This window comes from Neomonachus schauinslandi, chromosome 7, assembly GCF_002201575.2.
Source record: "Neomonachus schauinslandi chromosome 7, ASM220157v2, whole genome shotgun sequence".
NCBI classification, from domain to species: domain Eukaryota; kingdom Metazoa; phylum Chordata; class Mammalia; order Carnivora; family Phocidae; genus Neomonachus; species Neomonachus schauinslandi.
This window is the reverse complement of record NC_058409.1, coordinates 86,045,183-86,060,909: the sequence shown is the minus strand read 5'-3', so window position 1 is coordinate 86,060,909 and position 15,727 is coordinate 86,045,183. Positions and strand designations below refer to the sequence as shown.

General features: G+C 59.3%; 1 protein-coding gene across 2 annotated transcripts in view; it reads right to left on the bottom strand.

The window, feature by feature from the left end:
• PDLIM7 (PDZ and LIM domain 7) overlaps nt 1-15,506 on the bottom strand; it is a 16,156-nt gene extending 650 nt beyond the window's left edge. Inside the window, exons 1-12 of one of the 2 annotated variants that reach the window (XM_044917092.1) lie at nt 15,443-15,506; nt 14,385-14,491; nt 10,617-10,768; nt 10,507-10,537; nt 9,915-10,033; nt 9,128-9,264; nt 8,929-8,965; nt 7,890-7,951; nt 7,500-7,737; nt 6,351-6,531; nt 200-320; nt 1-102 (exon numbers count right to left, since the gene is read on the bottom strand). The exon at nt 1-102 is cut by the window's left edge and continues 9 nt beyond it. In XM_044917092.1, the coding sequence (XP_044773027.1) occupies nt 1-102; nt 200-320; nt 6,351-6,531; nt 7,500-7,737; nt 7,890-7,951; nt 8,929-8,965; nt 9,128-9,264; nt 9,915-10,033; nt 10,507-10,537; nt 10,617-10,768; nt 14,385-14,480 (1,276 nt within the window). In that variant the 5' untranslated portion in view covers nt 14,481-14,491; nt 15,443-15,506. Of the gene's footprint in view, nt 103-199; nt 321-6,350; nt 6,532-7,499; nt 7,738-7,889; nt 7,952-8,014; nt 8,723-8,928; nt 8,966-9,127; nt 9,265-9,914; nt 10,034-10,506; nt 10,538-10,616; nt 10,769-14,384; nt 14,492-15,442 lie in introns of those variants that run through there. The other variant, XM_021701375.1, reaches the window with a different exon arrangement.
• Nucleotides 15,507-15,727: the final 221 nt, after the last annotated feature.

Sequence of the window (15,727 nt, the reverse complement as noted above, 5' to 3'; positions counted from 1 at the left end):
AAGTATCATGCCAGCTGAAGCCCAGTGCCTCCAGGAAGCGGTCCCCCGCGTCGATCTTGAAGTCACAGCCCCGGCATTTCGTGCCAAACATCTTCTCATAGTCTGAGGGTGGAGGCAGAGAGAAAGGGGGCCCTGGGTTCTCACCTGCCGCACACCCCACCCCTTACCTGTGCCCCCCCACCCCCGGGGGGCCACCTACCTCGCTCGCAGTAGGGTGCGCCTTCCTCCATGTAGAAGGCCCTGTTCCGAATGGGCGTCTTGCAGGCCGCGCAGGTGAAGCAGTGCACATGCCAGGTCATCTTTAGGGCATGCATGATCTCCTAGGAGGACGCTACAGTCACCAGGCAGCTTGGCCCCTCCTCTCCAGAGCTGGGGACATAGGAAGGCTGGCCATGGGCCCTCTTCCTTCCCAGGGTAAATGTTCCATCTGCACACCCACCATTCCCGTTCTACTTCCGGCCCTGAGGTCTCCCCGTGGATGGCCACTATGCCTTTCAGATTTGCCCCGTCCAGAGCTCGGCGCCTCACCTCTGTACCCCAAACACGCCTCTCCCACAGCTGTCCCTAGCTCAGTTGACGGCAACTCCGTCCTTCCAATCTGCTCAGCTGAGATGCCCCTCTTTCTCTCATGCACCACATCAAGTCTGCCAGGAACCCCTGTTGGGTCCGTCTTCAAGGTGCATCCAGATCCTGACCACTTCTCACTGCTTCCCTGATGCGGGATGTGAGCCTCCGGCATCCCTGGCCTGGGGGACGGCCCAAAATTCACCTCTGAGCTCCTCCTTCTGCCCTACAGACTGACGTCAAACTGAGCGAGTCCACGTTCCCCTCTGCTTGAATCCCTGCCTGCGCTGCATTTCCCTCTGGCCTCTGCACCCTCTGCTCTCGCCACGTGGCCTCTTGCCCATGGCTGACGCCCCAGGCATGCCAGTCTTGGGGTTCACACCGGCTGTCCTCTCTGCCAGCTATGTCCCAAGTCTCACCCCTCACTGCCTTCCCGTTTCTGCTCCAGTGTCCCCTTCTCCAGAGGCCTGTTCTGACAATACCAGTTACGACTTCCAATCTGCTCTTCCAGTGCCACGTTCCCAATACCTTTAACTCTGTTCTCATCCCTCACCAGCTTGTACTGACGCAGTACCAGGTGACTTACTTATTGTATCTATTGCTTGGCATTTCCTCTCCTCCCTTCTTCCTGCTCAAACGTAAGGTCCGGGAGGGAATGGGACAGGACTGTCCTAGTAACCGTGGTACTGCAACAGCGCCCGTCGCTGTGGGTGCTCATCAACAAGCGCTCGTGAGTTAACCTGCTCCAATGGACTGGGGAGGAAGCTGAGGCTCAGGGAGCCTCTTCTCTCCCTGGGCCTGGGCTGACAATCCCGGGGACCATTGGGTCAACCAGGGCCAGCAGCATTCAGATCTAGAGCAGGCAGAGGGCAGTGTGGGGCCTCGAGGCGGGTCAGATCTGTGGGTCCAACCAGACCTTACTTCTTAGCTGGGTAACTTGGCCAATGGCATTACTTTCTCTTGACACCTGGTTCCTTCCCTTGTGAACCTGGAACCTAATCCCTAATTGCAGGCTGAAAGGATGGCCCCACATTGGAAGCTGGGGGTCCCAGACCCCATGCCTGCTGGGGCCCGGTAGAGTACTCCATAGGGCAAGGTGTTGCTGGGGAGCACCTGTAGGGATGGCGCTGAGCAGTTCGTGCAGGAATGCCCGGAAGGCTCAAGTTGAAATCTAGGTGTTAAAGTGAAATCTGATTTTCAAATATTGCCCGTTAATTTAAAATGCAAGTGTAGACCAAGCAGGACATGTGGGCAGTCTCTGCTCTCAGATGGCCCATCAGTGCTCTCTGCCTCTCTGTCGCATCTCACATCTACCTCACAACCACCCTGGCCAGGCAGTGACTGCAACCATTTTAGTGAGGCCCAGGGAAAGTGACCCGCACCAGGTCACATAGACAATAGATGGCAGAAATGGGTTTCATGCCCAAGTCTAGCAGCTCCAAAGCTGGCTCTTCCCACTGCCTGGTGCTGTCTCTTTTCAAGTAGACAAAGGCTCCAGGGGAAGGAATTGGCTGTGAGCTGGTGGCACAGGGGGCTTGGGCAAGAGCGAGGGTAGCCCAGGGCGGGGTCCAGTGTGTGTGTGTGTGTGAGCAGGGAGGCAGCTTTCTGCTGGTCTTCAGAAGAACCTGGAAGCCAGTTACCAGTATTTATTTTAATGCCCTAGTTTTCTCAGTCTGTCTGCCTCTCCCCTCTCCACTGCCCTGACCCAGGCCCCAGCAGCCTGTTCCCCTCTTCAGCTGTCTCCCCCTGCCCAGAGGAAGCTTGCTGCAGCATAGCTGACCTCATCAGCCCCAGCTCCAAACTCCTAACACGGCCCCCACTCACCTCTTCTGCCTCACCTCACACCCTTCCCAGGTGTTACCTTGTGACACAAGCTATTCCTTCTGCTTGGAGTGCTCTCTCCTGATCCTTCTTCAGCTAATTCCTACTCATTTTTAAAGTTCAGCTTAGAGGCCACTTCTGTCCATTCCTTCAAACATTTACTGATCACCCTCTGTATGTGGAGCACAATATTAAGCAGACCAGCCCCTGGTCCCAGCCCATGGAGTTCACACCTGGGGAGAAGACGGGACAAGAGGACTGGGGAGTAGTGAGCAAACTGTGGGAGACTTGGTCTGGTGGAAAGGATGGTATGAGGGAAGGTGTTCCTGAGGAAATGACAGGAGTCCCAGATGAGAAGGAACAAGGTAAAGAGGGTGCTCAAATAGTATTCCTGGCAGAGAGGACAGACTGTGCAAGGGCCCTGTGGTAAGGGAAACAGCACATTGGCAAAATGAAATGGGTCACACAGCTGGAGCACTGGAGAGGGGCAAGTGGTGAGAGGTGAACCTGAAGAGCATAGGGCTTCAGATGGCCCCCAAACCTGGGTAGGTCCCCTCTAATGTGTCCCTCACGCTATGCAGTTTCCCTCCAACTCCACGGAAACTGATTGCCCTGCATTTCTCTCCCCATGCTCCATGCTGATCTCTCAGGGCAAGAACAGTTCTGAGCTCTGGGCGCAGACAGGAACGGAGCCCCTGGCAGGCTGGGGAGGTACGCCTCCCCCCGCCCTTTCCCTTAGGGTGAGGTGGGGGCTTCCTAGAGTTTGTCAGGCCCTGAGTCCCTGCAAGAGGAGAAGCTAAGGGCTACTGGGCGTCTGTGAAACATTAGCCTGGACTGGGGCAGGAGAGGGTTTGCCACCCAAGGCTTACTCCAGGACCTGGGAGCCAGCCAGGCCCTGTTAGGCTTGGCTCCTCATCTGTGGCCTGGATGATAACCCTGTCCACTCAGCACAGGGATGCAGCAGGACAAGAGTGCAGTGTAATGCAGAGAGAGCAGTCATCCAACAGTGGGGCCTTGATTTGTGATGCCCAGCTCAAGAAAGGTCCTGGGATCTAGCCCATTCTCTTAGAATAGCCCAGTGGGGTGTGGCCCAGGCTGGCAGGGAAAGGACTGTGATCTGGGGCAAAATTCCCTTATCCAGAAAGTGGGAATCACTACACTGACTTCCTATAGTAGGACTGTGAAGCTGGATGCCCCACACACTGTAAGTGCTCCACAACACAAACTGTCATTACAACGACAAAGACTGTGATAATATCCATTTCCCCCTTCCTGTCTACTGATGGAACCCCCATTTTTTTTGCTGGGCACATGGCTGTCCCAAATAGACTATCTTTCCCAGCCTCTCTTGCAGCTCAGCATGGTCATGTGACTGAGATATGGTCAATGGGAAGGAAGCCCAAGGGTTGGGTGGTGGCATCTCGAGATGGCTGCCATGGGCCTTCGATCCCTTCTTCCCCTTCCCGCTTCCTGCTGGCTGAAATGTGGCAATTTTGGCCGAGGCTCATCTCAGACTAAGAGTGTTAAGTAAGCCTGTGCTGAGAATGGCCGAGAAACAAGACACAGAAGCCTAGGTCTGCCCATTAGTCCCAGATTGCCCACCCCTGCACTTTCTTAGGTGGAAAATAAGCTGCCACTATTTTGAGTTTTCTTCCGCTTGTGGGCAAGGTAATCCTTACTAATGGGAACATCACTACAGAGCTCTCCAGCCACATCTGGCGGCTCTGCCTCTGTATCCAGACATAAGAAGCATGAAATGTCAGGAAAAGCCCAAGCTGGGAGTCAATAGTGCCTGGGACCGCTCCAGCTTAGCTCTCGTGCTTTGCAGCCTTGGGCAGTTTCTGTCCCTCTCGCGCTTGTTTCCATACATGTGTGACAGGAACCCCATTAGCTTTTCACCCTGCCTGTTCTGCCCCTTTTTCCTCCCGCTGTGCCCTTGACCCCCTGACACCCCCTGAGTCCTCCCCGCCTAGTAGGAGCTCCCAGGGGCAGGGCCCAAACCTGTTACTTCATGAGGCGTCCTCGAGCAAGGGGCACACTACCTGGCACACTGTCCGCACTTAATAAGAATGAATGGGGGCAGGGAGATGGCCCATCACTCTACGCTCATCACATGCTGAGCCAAGCCCCAAGCCTGGCTCCTGTTGGCAGCTGGGTTACCCTGCAGAAAACATGGCCAGGCTCTGCTGTGTCTTTAGCCTCAGTGGGAAGAACAGGCTTTTGAATCACAAATTTGTGTCTGGCCTTCTGGCTTTGGCACTCCATAGTCCTATGCCCTCCAGGCACGGTGAACTGTCTGTCCTCTTGTGCACGGGAGGTGGCACACCCAGTGGGTCAGCCTCCTCAAAGCCTGTCACGACCCCCTTCTGCCTTCTCATGGAAGATGAAGGCTAACATACTGGGTTTGCCAACTTCCCCTGCAGCCCAGGTGCTCATAGGATAACAATTCCAAACACTGAGATAAAGATGCAAGGTCCTGGTTTTTCTTCCAGAGTCAAAAGCAAAAACCTTGTTAAAATAAGGCCATTTGGCCCTTCCCTCTCCTTCCCGCCTGCAACAAGAACACAAGGCCTGGGGCTTGAGTAGTCCTCGGGTAAGCATGGTATGAGAGGCTTGGGGACAAGGGTCTACATGCTAAGGATTTCGGAGCCAAAGGCAGGAAAAGCCTAAAGGCATCCTGGAGCTGCTGTTTCAGCCCTGGGATTCTTGTGACGGAAGTAAATAACCCCTTCTGCTGAAAGCTCTGTAGTGAGGTTTTATTACGGCCGCCGAACGCAACCCCACTGACGCAGCCACTGGGATCCGCGTGGGCCTTCCCTCTTCGGGTAACGTCATCTTGTTTTACTTCAGGGAACCGACCCTCCCTCGCTCTGTCTGTGCTGCGGGTGGGACCGCCGGACCCCTGCTCCGGCGGGTGTCCCCCAGGCCCGGCTAATCTGAGTCCTGCAGCTCGAGGCCAGAGATGGGCATGTGACCCAGCTGTTGCCATGAGCATCAGCACTGGGACCCCTGACGTGTCCGCTGGCACCGGGGTGCTCCTATCCTCTTTGCGGCGCTAAGCTGGGGAGAGGGAATCCTGGAGCCGCTGTGGCACCATCTTTGCCAGCTTCTAAGTAGAAGTATGCAGGGAACGAAGTCAACACAGAGGACGACAACAGAGGCCAGTGGGGGGACGTCCTGACGACCCCAGGACCCGCCCTCAACTAGGCCTGACGCTAGTGCCCTTCGGGCTTTCTGAGTGTTTGAGCCAATGCACAAACCTCCTGCTTTTTAGAAGCTAACAATATACCACTTCACTTTTATGACGGACCCTCTAACTGAAAGGAACTTTGCTTTTACAAAAAAGGCAAAAAGTGAAAAAGAGCGTTCAGCGTTTGTTCTGCAGCAAGCCATCACAGAGGCGGCTCGTACCTCTTACCCGAGCACGGGGCCCCACCCGGCTCCTTCCCCGGGAGCCGCACTCGGCATCCGGCTCCAGGCCGCATCCCCGCAGCAGGCCGCCACAGCTCTGAGCTGAGTCTGTGAGCATCTGCGCTTCATCTTGATTTACTTTGTGCATCTGCTAGCAAGATGTGTCCAAAGGTACCAGAAAAGCCTACATGAGGTTATTTTTTGGGTCTGGGAACGCTCAAATTTTCTTCCACATAAATTAACAGTATTTGCTTCTTCACCACGCCGTTTTGGCTTGTGAAAGTTTTCACAGGAACGCTCTACTTTCAGAGAGCTGGGGAAACCTGTAGCACTCCTGCTTGCTTGAGCCCCTCTGAGCAGCACTTTGGTCATCGGTGAAGAGGATCTTGGCTAATGTAAAATGAGGCTAATATAGCATCCTGTTTATTAAGATGCTAAGGATCCAAAGGACTCCTGAGGGGAGAGCCCCCAGGCCTAAGAGTTCCTCCGTAGTACTCTTCCACGCCGACGGGGTCAGATTCGCCCTCCCCCCGCCCCCCACCAGCCCCACTCACGCCTGTGATCTTCTTCTTGCACTTGGCACAGCTGGGTGCATAGCGCACATCATAGCAGGGTGGGCAGAAGATGGCACCCTTCTCCTCAAAGAAACCGCCCTCTTCCAGGACCTTCCCACACTGGCTGCACACAAATTCCTCGGGGTGGTATGCATGGCCCAGCGCAACCAGGTAGCGGCCCCTGAGGGGGAGGCGAGGGCAGTGAGAGGGAGTGCACGCCTGTCCTGTGTAACGTTAGTGGTCACCTACTCTGAGGCCTGGAAGGGAAATTCATGCTCCCCGTTGTCCAGATAAAGGAGAAACAGGCTTGGGAGGTGACCCGAGTGATGACACAGTGATGAAGCTGCACCGCTCTGACGACAAGAAATTGTGACAGGCCGTGTTGGGAGGAGGAAGAGGGTTACGCTGGCTGGGGGCTGCTGACCTGGGCCCAATGAGACAAACCAGAGGAACTGGGGCCCTGGGGGCGGGAGGCCCAGAGTGCCCACGGGCTCTGAAGACCAGTGGGTACCTGAGCCGACCCTGGTCCCCACCTTGTCCCACTTGCCTGGTCCATCTGGCCTGGGGAGGGGCCTGCAGGTCCCACATAAATGTCTGAAGGGGTTCTTCGCAGAGCCTAAGAGCTGACAGGAGTCAAGAGCAGCGCAGGACCAGGGCTGAGAACTACCAAGGTTCTAAGGAGCCAGCACGCTGACTCTGGGGGCGCTGTGTGACCCTGCTGGGCCCCAGGGAACAGGGCAGGGAGGGAGGGGCCTCGGGCCTGTCTGTCCTGAGAGCAGAGGTTTGGCAGAGACCAAGTGAACAGGAGGGAGAGCAGAGGGGCTGGGAGGGGCAGGCCCTTCCCTGACCAGAGAGCGGCCTTTCTAGGGGTGCAGCGCGAGTGTGTTGTTGGCACTTCCTCCATGTCAGCAGGGCAAACGCTGATAGAGGCTGACGTGGGGTGCAGTGGGGGAAGGGATGCAGGATGCAGAATCTGAGGACCTAGGCCAGGTCCCTGCCCCCACCGCTACTGGGAACTGAATCCTCATCCTCCCACAGTGACAGCTAGATGAGTGGGGAGACAGTCAGGGGCGCAAAGGTCGGAAAGATGCCTGGGCCAGGCTTTAGGACGGGGAAGGCCAGAGTAGGAAAAGGAACAGGGCCACCCACCGGATGACCTTGTGGCAATGGTGGCACACGGGAGTCTTGCCATTGTTGCCACTGCCTGCTCCTGTGGCCCCTCCAGCGGCCGCCTGCACGATGGAGGTGCGGTTCTGCAGAGGCGTGGGCGTGGCTGGCTGGCTGTGCCGGGTCAGCACCGTGCTCGTCTTGTCCGGGGCGTAGCGCTCAGCAAATGCGGGGTCCACAGCCCAAGGTGGGCGGCTAGTGGGACTGGGGGTGGTAGGGCCTGCCGGGGCTAAGAAAAGTGGCTCCAGGGAGGTGCCCAGGACCCCAAAGGTCAGGGGGTTGAGCCTGGGGCAGCTTGGAGCAACCCCCCCCCCGGCATGCCCCTGGAGGCTACCCACCCTTCCCCAGGCCCAAGCCCACTCTCTCTCTCACCAGGCCAGGGTTCCTGGGGTGTAGCTGAGGCTGGGGCTGGGGCTTCTGTCCTGGGCACCTGGCTGCAAGATCTGCCATTCAAGGCCCTGTATGGTTGAGGCTCCTGGCGTGGCCCCACCCCCCAACCTTCTTGGTCCTGCTGTCCCCATGGGAGATGCCTGGGTGCATGAGAGCTGCTGGGCTGGACTCCAGGTCCCACGGGGGTAGGTATGGGTAGGGCAGCAGCTTCTCCTAGCCAGGTTCCAGCTGGCAGGTCTGTTGTACAGGGCTGGGAGGTGGAGCAGGACTCTCTCCCTTCTGGGGCAGTTCTCGGGGCTTCCTCATCCCAGAGATCTAGCTCTGATGGCAGGGCCCGCTTTGGCAGGTACCACCCCTCATTGAGACCCAGACTGGCATGGCCCACACTGGGTCTGAACCATCTAACACCCCCACACCCAAACCACAAACCAACCCCACAAAGATAGAAGGCAGAGGCAGAGGAAGCAGAGCTGAGAATGTTTATTTCCATGCTTGAGCCAGCACAGACCTGGCAGAGAGTAATACCACAGGGCAAAGAGGGAAGGCAGTGTCAGACAAGGCCAGCCCCTCTGCCAGGCCAGCAGGAGGCTCAGTCCAGGGGCAGGAAAGGAGGGGGTGAGGTAGGCGGAAGCTGCAGCGACCAAGTGGGGGGAGTTGCCCTGGGTGGGAGGAACAGAAAGAGAGAGGCAGAGAGGGCAGCCGGCCGGTGAGGGCCGAGCTACGACTGCACGTTGAGCACGTGGGCAGAGCGCTGGTGGTGCCAGTCCCGGAGGCGGGTGTAGCGTGGGCTCTGCAGCTCCAGGACATACTTTTCCCTGGGGGGCAGAGAGAGAAGGAGGAGGAAGTAGAAGGAAGGAGAGTTGCAAGGGAGGAAGGGAGGGAGGACGGAAGGGAGGAAGGAAGGAAAGAAGGAAGGAAAATGGAGAGCCCTGGCGAGGGACCCTGAGGAGCAGACACAGGGCGGTGGCTGGAATGGGCAAGGCAGGAGGTGAGAAAGAGGGGCTACGGCCCGTCCTTTTACCTTGACTTCTTCAGGTGCTCCTCATCCGGGTCTTGCACTGAGAGGGCAGAGGCAGGCATTGACCAAGAGAAGACCGAGGGCCACCCCAGCCCTGAGCCCCGGCAGAAGGTCACAGGGCACCAGAGCAGGCTCCCAGCAGAGCCCAGGCCCAGGCTGGGAGCCAGCAGGAGAGTCCGCCCTGCCCTGGGCTGGCACTTACTGAACTCGGTGCCCGTGAGGTGGGCAAGGATGCGGAAGGAACGGGACTGGCCTGTCCCGGGCCGAGGCCGCCAGTCCTCCGTGTCCTCCATCAGCCGCTGCTTGCTGGCGTCTGGGACCAGCGGCCGGAGGGGCTGTCTGTGGGGAGGGTGTGGCTCAGAACCTCATGCGGGGGGTGGGCAGTGGGGGCAGCCCCTCCCGGGAGTGGTGCATGTGGGTTATGGTGCTGGGAGAGTGGGGCAGGGCAAGGCCAGGGCCCTGCTGGGTGGTGGGGGGGAGGGTAGCTAAGTGAGAGGAAAGGAGGGCAGCTAGGGTGGGGAGGGGCCACCGCCCAGAATGCCAAAAAGAAGGAAGAAAGGGACAGGCAGAGGGGGCTCACTGACTTGTCAGGGGTCTGCACCTGTGAAGGAAATAGACAGATGGGACAGATAAAGGGACAAAGGGACAGACACAAGGAAGAAGAAAAATGGCAAGGGGTCAGAGTAGCCAGAGGCAAGGCTGCACTGAGTATCTAGGACTCAGTCGCCCGACACCACACCCCAACCCCGGGCCACCAGTTGGGGGGCGCTGCCTGGCTCAGAGCGCCCAGGTAGCGCAGCGCCTGGGCAAGAGCCACACCCTCGGAGGGGCCCAGTGCCCACAGCCCCGCCCCGGCCGCCAGGGGTCGCTGCCGCACGGTTCCAGCCAGGCTGGGGCGCAATGCAGACTGAGCAGCAGTGCGCTGCGAGGGCGTGGGGCCTCAGACAGATGGCGTGGGCGCAGGCAGTGGGTAGGCAGGACCGACGTACCCATTCTGCTGCAGGGCGCTGTCAGCGGGCAGGGGCGCCCCGAAGGGCCGGGCCGTCTTGTTGAGGGAGGCGCTGGGTGCAAAGGTGTACCGCGGGGGGTCCGCGGCGGGGGCCAGGGCCTGGGCGGAGACAGAGCCGGGCAGGGCAGGCAGGGGCGGGGACGCTGGGCCGGAGGGGGGTGCCCCCCTGGCGTGGAGAGGACAGCGGTGCTCCAGCCCCACACCCACACATCTGGCCGGAGGCATGGGGCGGGGGTGGGGTGGGGTGGGGGGGAACTCAGGTTTCAAGGGGCCCGTGTGGGAGGGATGATCTCAGCCCACGCGGGCCAAAGGGCAGACAAGCGCGGCTGGTAGCACAGGCCAGCGGAAGGCAGCGGACAGACAGGCAGACATGCGTGGTGCCCAGACCGTGCGGCAGCTCCCAGCCCAACTCCCAGTTTCCCAGACTCCCCCAGCTCTGGCGCCCACCCTCTGTTTCCGGCCAGGGATAGGGGTATCAAGGCTCCTTGCTGCGGGGGAGGGCTAGTCAGCTCAGCAGTCTAGTCCCACCCCTCCCACCGCCCAGATGTCACGTTCAGATGTCCTAGGCCTACCTTCTGCGGTTTGCTCTGAGCCGGCTGGGCCCTGGAGGAGAAGGAGAAGGGGTAATAGCAGGCCAGGCCTGGGGGTGCCCCACCCGCCAGGCAGGCCAGGGCCCTTGTACCTGCTGAGACCCAGGCTGAGGCGCTCCCCACAGGCACGAATCTTGTTCTGGGCTTCAATGTGAGTGAGGCCCCCGGCATTCTCTCCATCGATGCTCAGCACCCAGTCACCCACAGCCACACCGGCCTGTGCAGCTTTGCCTCCAGGAGTGAGCTGTGGAGAGATGGAAGGTCACGGCCGCCCAAGCCTCTGCAGACCAAACCGAGGCCAACATTAGTCAACCCTGCTTAAGCTGCCCTACTTCTCGAACCCAGAGGCCTCTTCATTCAATGTATTTCTGGGCAGCTGTGGAACACTAAAACAATCTGGGCGGGTGGGGTTCACCTGAACTTCACAAACACCTGAATCACCCTATTTATTTAGTCATTTGTTCACCTCCATGACCCCCCTCCCCACGGTGCAGAACTGCTGTGACATCACCAAGCAGCCACCTGCAGGTTAAGCCCCAAGCTTCTCAGCTCCAACCACAGCCTTTGAGCCCCCTGCCAGCCTCCTGCCCAGGCTGTTTCACCCACCGCTGGCTTCTGCCTATGGCCACTTCCTCCAGGACACCGCCAGGTGCTCCTACTGACCTCTTACACTCCCAGCACCCTGTCCTGGGGCCAGCTACAGGGATCTGCTAGGACCCTCTGAGAGCCAGGAATAGGCCCCCGGCATCTCCAGGTTCCCCGTGAAGTGACTGAAGGGGGCCCGAGGCATCAGTGTAAATGAGTGTCACCCCAAAGCCTTCAATTGCCACATTACCCTCTCCCCCAGTCCTTTGGGCTCTGCCCTGGGAATCCCTGGTTCCTGTGGCAAATGAGGGGTAATAGTGGGCTGGCAGTAATGGTCACCACCAGCATGAACTGAGACTGTCATGAAGGAACCAGGACTTGGCCTTAAGGTTAGGAGGGGCCATCAGCCCTTTGAAAGTCCCAGTGGGGTACTTCCCAGAGCCGTGATAGAGGTAAGCCTGACAAACCCCACTGGGCGCTCCCAGCCTTCTAGCCCCTCAGAAAGGGGTGACACAGCTGTTGTGGGTCTAAGCCCACAGAGCTGCCTGGGCATCTGGCAAGGGGCCTGGCATTAAGTACACTTCCATGGGGGAAGTGCTGGAAGGCCAATTCACATCCAGAGGTTGGGGGGTAGGACTGCAAGGTACTGGCTGCCCGTGGCCTCAGGAGACTCCTCAGGTGCGCTGATGCACAGACGAAGTTGGGGCAGGGAGAGGGGAGGTGGGAGGTTCTAGAGAGATCTCCAGAAGGCAGAGACACCAGATGCAGCCCTGAGGCAAGAAGGGAGAGCTGGCTCCATTTCATGCTTGGGAGGTTAGAAGGGCAGGACAGCTGGGTGCCTCCTTCTTCATCTGCTACATGGTAAGAAGAGTAGCTGACATTTACTGAGCACCTAGTACTGTCACATGCTAATATTGAATCTTCCAACAACCTGCGGAGTGGAGTCTGAGATTATATGCATTTTACACACGGGGAAAAAAAAGAGTTCATGTAACTTGCCTCAAACTGCTCAGCTGGTAAGAGGCAAGGCCAGGTCTGACCCTGACCCTAAGGCTCCACTACATGAGGCTACCTGTGCTGAGTGTTGGGACCCAACTCAGAGGTCATCCTACCTCGAACAACTCCCTAAACCCCTGGCTGGGTCTGGGGCCTAGATCTCCTCTCTAGCTTTTAGTTCAATCCAACAACCCCTTATAATGAGCATACAGAAGTGACACCCTTGAAAGGAAGTGACTTACTCAAGGTCATGGTGAGTCAGTAGAAGGGAAACCTGGTCCAGCCACTCCCTACCCACACAAGCTGGCTCCTGGGAGGTGTGGGCTAAGCCTGAGGTAGAGGTCGTGGGGGTGGGCAGGAGCAGGTGGCTCCCAGGGAGGGGTGGGGATTTGGGGACTACTTCCTTTCCTGAGCAAGGAGGTCAGGAAGCACAAGAGGGAGAGAGGAATGGTCAGAGAGGTGGAGAGGGAAGCTGGAGAAAACCCTGCATGTGGGGTGGGGGGCTGGAGAGAGAAGCAAGGAGGCCTGAGGAGTCAAGAAGGGGGAAAGCTAGAGAGCTGGACACTGCATAGGGTGGGGGTGAGTCAGCCTGAGGACTCCAATAGGCAGCCCAACCCCCAAGTCTCAGACATTACCTCATCTCCCAGGCCTGGGCCCACAGCCAGCCCTAGCCCCTCCCTCCTCCCTGGGGTCAGGGGAGAGGGAGGGGCTGACCCAACTCAGAAAAGACCACCCCACCCGCCCACCCACCAGGGCCTAGGTCCAACTCCAGTGCTGGGCTCAGCCTGTGGCCCCACCCACAGCGAGGGCTGCTGACAAGGGAGCTCAGACCCAGAGTGCCCCCAACAGGCCACATCTTAAAGTCCATCCCTCAGGCTATTATGTTGCCCATCCCCTCCAATGAAGAAACTGAGTCTCAGAGTCCAGCCAAGGCCTACAGCTCCCAGCCACACTGGCTAGCACTTTCGCAGAGAGGGGAACATAGAATACACTTTCAGGGCTAGCAAGGCTTGACAACTGTAGGGGTGGGTTTTTTGTAGTAGGCGGACCTAAGCTACCCAGCTAGCAGGGCAGTTTCCAGGGGAACCCCATGGAAAGGTCCCTGGAAAGAACAGTGACCAACCACCCGCCCTGTCCACCAAGCCCAACTCCTGTAGACAGACTTGGCCTTGGGGCCCCTCTCAGGCTGGGCAGTGCCTGGACAACCTGGCCCCCTCCAGGCTGTGCTTGCTTTGGGCTTCCTGCCAACAGCTGCCTGCCCGGTGGGCGCCTGGGTGGGCCTCTCTGGACAGGCGGATGTGCGGGCAGGAAGTCCCCGCCCCCTCCTGACCCCCTGGCCACAGACACCAGTCCCAGGGCTGGCCTCATTCTCTCTGGGCACCCTCTTTGTGTCCCACAACTGACCCTACAGTTGGAGCCATGTCCTCGTGGTCACCAGCTGAGGGGCCCACCAATGGCATTTAGGCGTTCAGGCCTCAACCAGCTTTTTTCAGCTCTGTGGACTCTAGTCACCAGCTGGCCATCCCAGCATGGGGTTGCATTCTTGGGCTTATAAGGCAATCCCCCTGCCACAGGGAGGAGCCAGCCCCCAGCTCCGCCCCTACCAGAGCAGGCCTTCAGGAGCTGAAGTTAGAACCTTAGAGGCCCAACCCACACCCCTGCTCTGGGTCAGAGGCCACTGCATCCTGAATAGGACCAATGGATGAAGATGGAGAAACCTCACAGAGGCTGGAAAGTGCCCCCACTCCCCACCAAACTGCAGACTATCCCAGTGCCTGAATTCAAATCCCTGCTTTGCCAAGGAATCGCTGTAAAGGCCCCTCTACCTCTCCGAGCCCTGAGTTCCCTCATCTGGAAAAACAGGATGACAATTGCTATTCCCTGGGTGGCAAGGAGGCTGAAGTGAGATCCTGCAGTCAAGAATGCCCTGGCTGGGGCTTGGCTCCAAGCGTTGCTCCTTCAAGCAGCTTAGATACTTCCCAGAGACCTCAGGCTCCCCTCCTGCAGAATGGGCATCCCCCTGGGGCCTCAGAGGTGGCCCCAGGAGCTTTGTGGAATGGCATCAAAGTACAGGGCAGTGCTGGGGAACTGTGGGTGCTCCTCTCCCAGTACCCACCTAGTTGGGAGTCTTTGTGGCAGGTGCCCACCACATCTCTAGACCTAGATACCTCCTGCTCTATTGAACCTGGCTCACTCCTGCTCAGACTCCTCCCATCACCCACCAGACACCTGAACACCCAAAGACTCCTGGGGGAGCCCCTCCCCCAAAGATGGCTCACCCTGGAGATGGAGAGGGGTACATTGAAGTCCTTGCCCCCCTGTAGCCGAAAGCCCCAAGGTGCGGGCCCCTCCAGCACCACCTTGAAGGACTCCATGGTGCCTGCTCCTGGGAGGAAAGAAAAGTTGAGTGGACAGCATAGTGGGTGTGCACGCAGGCCCAGCTCCGGACACCAGCCTTGGACTGGTGCCAGGCAGGCAGGAGCAGCCGCTAAACACAGCCAGGGCACCCGTAGGCGGGCACCTTGTCAGGTGTGCCTGGGTTTCTGCCTAGCAGACCTCATTCTGGAAAGGCAGGGGCAACCCCCCTCCCCCAGGGACTGGGAAGATGAGGGGTTCCCCTCATTTAATCTTGAGGTTCTTTTCATTCAGAAATGGGCCGCAGGGCTAATTTGACATGGTCTCCCCCCAAGCCAGCCTTAAGCCTCGCACAGACCGCGGGTGAGTCAGGGGCCGGCGCTCCTCTCCCCCGCCCCCAGGTCCCGACAGGCAGGCCGCGCTGAAGCCTGCTCGGACTATATAAGGCGTGTAAGCTGACACTGCGGAGCCAGCGGAGGGAGCACACGGGGGCTCGGGACGCGAGGGGGAGGGGTGGAAAGGGAGGCGGCTGGAGCGGGTCCTAGCCATTCCCGGACGGGTGGAGGCTGATGAGGACTCCTTTGGGCGCTGGGGGAGACCGGGCGGGGCCATGGCCCCTATGGAAATCGGTGAGGGCTTGGACCCCGAAGCATGGCCAGGTAGGGGATTCATTCTGGAGCCCAGCTGGGGTGGTGCCTCCCACACAGGCCTAGGACCATCCCGACGTGACTCAGTTTCCCCCGTCCCCCGCCCGGGCCCCATGCATTGGCAGAGTCCCGGGCGCAGGAAGCAGCGCAGGCGCCAATCGGCCCTGCCGCAGCCGGCTTCGCCGCAGGAAGGCGGGGGCGGGGGCGGAGGCAGGGGCCCAGACTCGCAAGAGGAAGCGCAGCGCTGGCCCCGACCCCGGTGCCCTCCGTGGTACCCAGCAGGCTCTTGCCCTCAGCCTGGCCCAGCCCGAGACGCCCCGCGCGGTCGCCAGTACCTGCTCGGCCCCGCCGAGGCGCTGCCCGGTGGCTGGCCACACAGAGCCGCGTTGGGATCGGCCACCCGTGTTCTGACCCCGCCCCCGCGGCCGCCGTCCGCTTTGAGCCCGCGGAAGGGGGCGGAGCCAGAGGCCACGCCCCGAGAAAGTCACGCCCGCGAGCGGCTTCTCTACGACTGGGAAGCCCTACCCAATCCTTCCGCCCCGCCCAATCACGAAGTCCCGTTTTGCTTGGAGCTCGAAGGCCTGGCCTGCCCGGGACCCCTTGGTGGGGCGGAGCCTGGG